The sequence below is a fragment of the Centruroides sculpturatus genome, unplaced genomic scaffold (genome assembly GCF_000671375.1).
Source record: "Centruroides sculpturatus isolate CEXI.00-Female unplaced genomic scaffold, Cexi_2.0 scaffold2646, whole genome shotgun sequence".
Classification (NCBI taxonomy): Eukaryota; Metazoa; Arthropoda; class Arachnida; order Scorpiones; family Buthidae; genus Centruroides; species Centruroides sculpturatus.
Genome location: NW_019387893.1, coordinates 9,292 through 16,838, shown reverse-complemented (window position 1 = coordinate 16,838; position 7,547 = coordinate 9,292). Strand labels below are relative to the sequence as shown.

The 7,547-nt window shown below is 29.1% G+C and overlaps 1 protein-coding gene across 1 annotated transcript in view; it reads left to right on the top strand.

Moving 5' to 3' along the window:
• The window catches only part of LOC111616685, a gene marked incomplete at its 5' end in the record, with an annotated part of 12,370 nt that extends 5,107 nt beyond the window's left edge, over positions 1-7,263 (top strand). The window contains one exon of the mRNA XM_023358063.1: positions 4,748-7,263. Coding sequence (XP_023213831.1) covers positions 4,748-6,699 — 1,952 coding nt within the window. The remainder of the gene's footprint in view (positions 1-4,747) is intronic.
• Positions 7,264-7,547: the final 284 nt, after the last annotated feature.

The window sequence follows — 7,547 nt, the reverse complement described above, 5'->3', positions numbered from 1 at the left end:
GAACGAAAATGAAAATTTGCTTGATAATTCAACTACGCTTGTTGGAGAACAATAAAAACACTACACTCAACAAGCCACCAATAAAACTCAACTGCCTAACCTATAACCAAAGTCTCCTTTTAATTTGTTTTTAAAAAAAAGCGCTTGACAAACTTGCCCCGCATGCCGAAGTTGCCCCGGTCTCCCCTATATCTATATAGATATACAAATAAAAACCCAGCGAAGCGGGTCCTTGCAGCTAGTATATATATATATATATATAAATTGACATGTATGTCCCTATATTTCACTTTTCCGCAAAAACTACACATCGTACGTGAATGGTGTTTGTATGTGGTGGTAGCCCCAAGTCTCCATTCGTGCATAGGGGTAGTTGCGTCTCGATAGCTATAAGGGTGCGGGAGATATGGGCTTGAAAGTGGTTAAAAGTGGCTTTCTATTTCGAATGTTTTGTTCGAATTTGTTCGAATTTAATTCGAACATAAAATTCGAATATTGGTTCGATTATAGAACGATTGTAAACGTTTCAGAAACGTTGAAAATAGTTCTTTTGACTGAACGTAAAAATTCACTAATTAGTCTGGAACGGGGGACGTAATTCTTGCATTCTGTGAAAACGGGTAAGATTGGCTATAATGTAATTATCTTAATTTTCACTATCGTTACTTTTTGCCCAGCGAAGCGGGTCCTTGCAGCTAGATTCTAGATTACTTAGAAAAACAGTCTTTTATATATATAAAAAAAACTATATTACATACAAATAAAAACCCAGCGAAGCGGGTCCTTGCAGCTAGTCAGTTTTATAAACATTTACAAATTTAATAAAATGTACTATAGAATATTTTAACTGAATATTTACAATATTCGCATTTAGTAATATCATACTCAGTTTTCTAATACACTACAATTAAACTTTCAAACATCATATTGTTTTTTTACACCGGCTGACGCTAAATTGAAGGGCCTCAAACAACGAGAGTTATATTCATAAGATATACAAACAAATTTGTGATTCATTATGCAAAATGAACGTCATTAAGTTGCAAATTGCAATCTTGCAATTTGAAAAATTGTAGATCTATAAATCTGCACTGTTTTGTATGGAGTGCAAAAATATTTTTATCACAGACAATGTTTACCAGCTGCTGAAGGTTTGGAATATACATAAAGTTCTTGATCCAAATATGCTCAATATTTCTTGTGTTCTCATGGTCTCTATCAATTAGCCGTAAATATAAGGATTCGCTTTCCTCTAACAAATGCATTGATAGAATCAGTAGAAAAAATGTTTCTGATATGAGCCTCAAGAAACGTTTAGAAAAACTCTTTCAACATTCCTCAGCCAAAGCCTCTTTGTTCGTTTGGGTACAAAGCACGCAAAACAAATGAAAGTAGTAGATAGTCGGTGAGATAAAATGCATTATTAAGTCAAGTGACCGACTGATTGTTTTTTTTTTAGATTTCATTCTCAGGTGATTCAAATATATCATTCTCACAAAGCTGAAACAATTGAAGGTGCAAAACTTGCTATGACTTGCTGTTTCGACGAAGCAGATAGACTTGGCGAACGCACGAATCTATTTTGCAAAAATTGCAATTGATATACTGAACTGGAAAGCATAAAAATGCTATTCGTGAGTGATGTTGATATATATGATATTAAGAATAGTCTCTCCTGGCATAGTTGCAGCCACAGTTACAGCAAATTGTGAAAAAGAATCCCGATTCGCTAACAATAAATAAAATTGTAGATATTTTTTTTGGAACTTATATCTCTATAGCAGACTTCAGTATTTTGCAAATTGAATAGGGGCATTCAAGTATGACCAATTCTGTGTACATCAACGAGTATATATATCCCATTATGTACAGTACGGAAATGTTTCTTTCGCTTGAAAATATTTGTTAGAAAATAAAAAGGATTGTGTAAGCGGTAACTTAGAAAAAGTGCTTGTGGCTTATCACAAGAACTTTGCATTACAACTATAATTTTCAAATATAAATAGATGTCTTCAGTGTGTCTTACCCCTGTTTTTATTGTTTTTAAAATTAAGTTATATAAAGAAACTCCTATGGATAAATATGTAAAGCAAATTACAATTATTTACACTAAATTTTCATGTAAGTGTCTAATGATTTATCTCTTTAGAACTTTTAATTATTTATTATGGCAGCTAAGTGTTAATGAGTACTAAAAGACTCCTAGTCTTAGTTATCAATCATTTTTGTTCAGAAAACTCTTACATAATTAAAATATTATGCAACCAGTTGCATAACTTTCCTGGCAAAAACTTTTAAAATTATATGCGCGCCATCTGTTAGGAAATTTTATTTAAAAACTTTTTATACGATTAATTATCGTAAAGTAGCAAAATACTTAACTTGGAGGTAGAGACAAGTTTTATAAAACATTGTAGATGCTAATAACAGGTAAATTCTTTATTTATTCCGTTTCTACTGTAGAAATGACACTTGTCTCCTTTTATCTCCAAACCTCCATGATCTTTAACCACCAAAATTTAATAGCATCAATCCCCCTAATAAACAAACGTTATTGAAAAATTTCAAAAATTTTAGACAAAAAATACAGGAGTTATTAAGCTACAAATTGGTTAAACAAAAACGATCTCCATATTTATACCTACATAAAAATATCTCCATTTTTTTTCATTTCTGAACGTTTGAACGTTCAGAAATAATGTAAAAACCTTGCAAGAGAGTCATTTTTTACCGATCGCCATACTTTTCCTCTGTTATATATAACACTATTTAATTACCTGCTGCAGACTATGTTTTTTAAATTTCATAAATAAAAATGGTTTGTGTATGTAAGGATAAATAAGATTTATCTCAACGGTTATTCATAGTGAAAACAAGAAAGCATCCCTCATCCCTCACGAGCCGAAGCTATCAAAACAAAATAATGGCATAAATGAACCAACCAGTAATGTTAAAAGTTAAAAGTAATGTTGACTCACTAAAAAAACAGATTCACAGGTGAGAGACCATCATCGTCATCTCTCTTATCTGAAGATAATAGAAGTGACTACGTAACACGTATTACTTTTATAGTCATACGTGTTACGATCATAAGACTTACGTGATTAGCAAAGATAGCAACGTTACCTGTTATCCATACCTCTACAGTTTAGGGGTGGATAGTTTTAGTTCCGTTTTCTCTGTTNATAATAAAAAAATATAAATGACAATAAATAAGTGAAATTTGTCTGAATTTTCCAACAATTTTTGTTAAAAAATTCCTGTATATAAGACATGTTATAATTATCTACTGACTTTTATTGTTAAAGCTCAAATATAAAAATTAGAATTAACTGTACACTTTGCCTATCAGATAGCAATTTTTGCATCAAACCACTTGCAGAAACATTACATTATTTGGCAACAAATATAAAAGTAAACTTTTAGAATATAATGTCGAATTTTGTTGATCGTTTATTCTCGCAGCTTATACTGTTATATTGCCTTTATTTAACATTAAATTCTAAAATGAAATAACATTGAAACATAAATGTATGTATATTGGCTTTACAATTCTTAAATTAAAATAAATTGTATTTTTTTACTTGTATAGCACTGATGATAATGAAATTATATATTTACTCTATAAAATTTCAAAAATATATATGAAAATGTGTAGAAGTAATGGTTATTAAAGTTTAACAAAGTGAATCAAATGCACAAACCAGTATTATAAATCGACCTTAGGTAAGATTGTAATATTGTAATTTCTTCACACGACTGACACTTAAAAAAAGCCAGTTGCCATAAATGTTTTTCAAAGAAAACATTGCATATTGAATTAGTTTAGTCTTCGTCCAGTACTTAGGTGAATTAAATTGATAACATTTCAGACATTGTAATAAATGTTTTTATATATTTCCATTTTTAACCAAATATTCGAACCGTTTTAAATTCGAATTTGTTATTGTATATTGGTTCGATTATAGAACGATTTTAAACGTTCCAGAAAATTGATCAAATCGAACAGCTCGTATGATTTTCTGCAATTCTCATCACTCTCAGTGGTAGGTATTATATAACAATTACTATGGTTGTTGAAATTCTGATTACACATTGTGTTTGCTTGCAAAGTCTGTGCTGGCAAAGTCGCATGTAAAAATATAAGTTTCAATGTAAACATTCAAAAATTTCTGTAATTCAAAACTTTTGTTTTGTAACAGCTTATATTCAAGATTCACATGGCTTATGAAATACATTTAGAATACATTAATGTATTAATTGACTAAACAGCATCTCAGCAAGTATTAGTTGTTATACTATTGCAATTTACTATTAGCTATTCAAAAAATTATTTCAGGCATTATATTCTTCACATTTTATAATAATATCTGTACATTCTACACCCTCCTAATATTCAGACACATCATGCTACATTTTTGTGCAAGCTCAAATACCCCTATCATAGCTCAGTGTTTACACACAACTGCATCCTATATGAGAACACTTCTTTCACACTAATGTCAATCAGAATAGGAAAGATAGAGAACGACAACTGATCAATATTATTCATGATGCTGGTAATGCAGTAATAAGTTTAGTTAATGATTGAACATATATTTAAAATACTTTACACTCGGTGTAAAAAGTGATGAGTTTTTCGATGTATTTCATATTTACAGATGTAGTGTTTAAATTAATAATCTTAATTTTTTAAATATAATATGAACTATAAAAATATTATATTCATACGTATAATATTTTTCAGAATCTTTTCAGATACAGAGAGTATCTTTAATGAATTACTACAAAACTAAAAATGCTTACATGAAATCTTTGTTGTGGAGTGAAAGAAATAAAGAATTTCCTTTAAAAGACTACTTCGTCGAACTTACTGTTCAGGAAGCAGATTTATTAGGGAAAAAGGCAGGAGAAACTATTCAGTTTACTAATATTTTTCCAAAATCAGTTGACGGACATGTTGTAATGTTAGTCACTGGTGATCCCGGTTATGGCAAAAGTACCTTTTGTAAGAAGATAGCTTATGATTGGGGTGCCGATACATCCCGTACCAATTACTTAGGACATTATGATTTTACTGTCGTCGTTATTTTGCGAGAATTAAAGAAAAGTATAACTGATGAAATTCTCCAACGTATCTGTGAAAACACGGATACCGATTCTAGAGATAAGTTAAGACAAAGAGAATTTAATTTATTAATCATTTTGGATGGATTCGACGAAACAAATGATAAAGATTTAATTATACAGTTTATTGAAAAAGATTCATTTTATATTTCGAAACAAATGACAATTGTTGTTACTTGCCGTCCTTACATTGCCGAAAATATAAGAGAAAACGTAAATATGAGATTCATTATTGAAGGATTTTCACAAGAACTGAAAAAAAAGTATATTAAATTAATTATTAATGATGATAATGGCAAACGGGATGAACTTATAAACTTGATAAAATTCAGCCATTTTTATTGTACATTAGCTGAATGTCCATTAATGTTGCATATGTTATGCTGTCTACCACAAACGAAATACTTTTACAAAATACAAACAAAGACAGATTTGTTGATTCAAATTTTTCGTCTTGTCATAAAAAGATATATGAGAAAAATGGGGAAAAAACATAATTTAATAAAAGGAAAGTTTTTCTATGGAGAAGACTTACTAGTTAAATTGGGAAACATATATTTGGAGAAAATTTCTAAAATGACTAAAAAAGATATACCCACTTCTATGTACGAGTTTCAGAAATTCGTAACATTACCAGTTAAACAGTTAAGAAAACAGTTTCCAGAAGAAAAAGACTACCAATTTATATTAGGATTAGATATTATTTCACAGTATTTTGAGTTAGATGGAATTAGTTGTTTCGATTTTATACATGGAATCTGTCTCGACTTTATTATCAGTCTTTCTTATTACCATTCAATACAACTCGTCCGAAAAGATTATATCGATTTTGTAGTTATAATCTTTCTCATTGGTCTTTGTGGAGATGAAAAATTTTCAAATGAATTTATGTATGCTATTCAAAAAACTGTTTATTATCCTATAGTTTGGCTTGAATGTGTTAATGAAATTAAAAATATAACCAACAAACAATTATTCTGTTCAAATGCCAAAGTATATTTTGATTTTGCAAGTCTAGATATGATGACAACTATATTAGAGCTACCTTACTTTCGACTTTCTCAAATTTATTTTCATTTTCCCGACACAAAACATCTGTATGAAAAAATTAAAAATACGCTGATACATTTACACAACATTTACAAAAATTCTGATAAATTAGAAATATTTCTACTTTTGAAAGGTAGTATTAAATTCGTGACAGAAGGGGATAGATTTAATTCTGAAACTTTTCCAGAAAAGATATGTGATATTCGTCAATCCGTATATCTCATTCAAAATTTAATAAATAGCTTTAAATGGGATAAATTTACAATTTTCTTAAGTGGTGTACTTCTTCCTAAACATGTTTACTGCCCTGTTTTTCCTTACAACATGTATAATTTTTTCAAAGATATCGAGAATCCTGCAGTAATTCCAGAAGGTCATAAACTGAAATTGCATAAAACAAGTAAAAGCTTTGTTGCTCTTCTTAGCAAGGATGATTTAATTGGAGAAGTCAAATACTTGATTTCTACTGAACAATATTTGAGTCTAAAAGATAATATCAAGCTATCATCTGATGATAAATGAACAGTAAATAGCAAACAAGAAATAATCTTTAAGGCATAAACTATATTTGTATTTTTAATATCATTGTGATATAATCATGTTTTATAAATTAATTTATAATTAATATTTTCTATAATATCAATTTAATATTTTATACAATAAAAATTATTAAATACTAATTACTATAGTTACCTTTATAATAACAAAAACAACGAATGGAAGATATTCTTATCTAGTCAATTCTTGTAGTACTATAAGCTCAAATGTAAATTACAATGAATTTTAAAAAAAGTATTACTTACCTTAAATGTTATAAATGGTATCCATGAATTTATTCTTACGTGATGTCTTCATTTATTGATTTATCAAAAATATATAATTCCTAGAATACTTTGTGAGGTTTACAGCTTATGTAGCATTGTATTTATAATGAACATTGAGATTTCTGTTCTGTAATTAGCATATTTAGTTTGTGAGTATAATAAATGTGAGAGAGTAAAACGTTTTTACTGTAATGTTGAATTAAAATACTGTATATGAGCTCAATACATAGAAAAAAATAAACTTATAAATAAATATGTTTAATGCTTAGTGTAATATTTTAAAGCTTTAAATGTAGGCATTAATATTTCAAAGTAGAATTATGAAGTATAACCTGAAAATTTCGTATAATAAACTGTTTGTGTTTCAACAATTGTTATTATTTTATCTTGTTCTTGCTTGTTTAGTAACAGCAATGCAACACTTGGGTGATCTGCCTATGGGGAATATTTTTCGTAAGATCTTTTTAACACTAACCCGAAAACCCGAAAAACAATACGTGGCCAGCCCATCCTAGAGAGACGTGAACTGCTCCTGGTGTTTGTGGA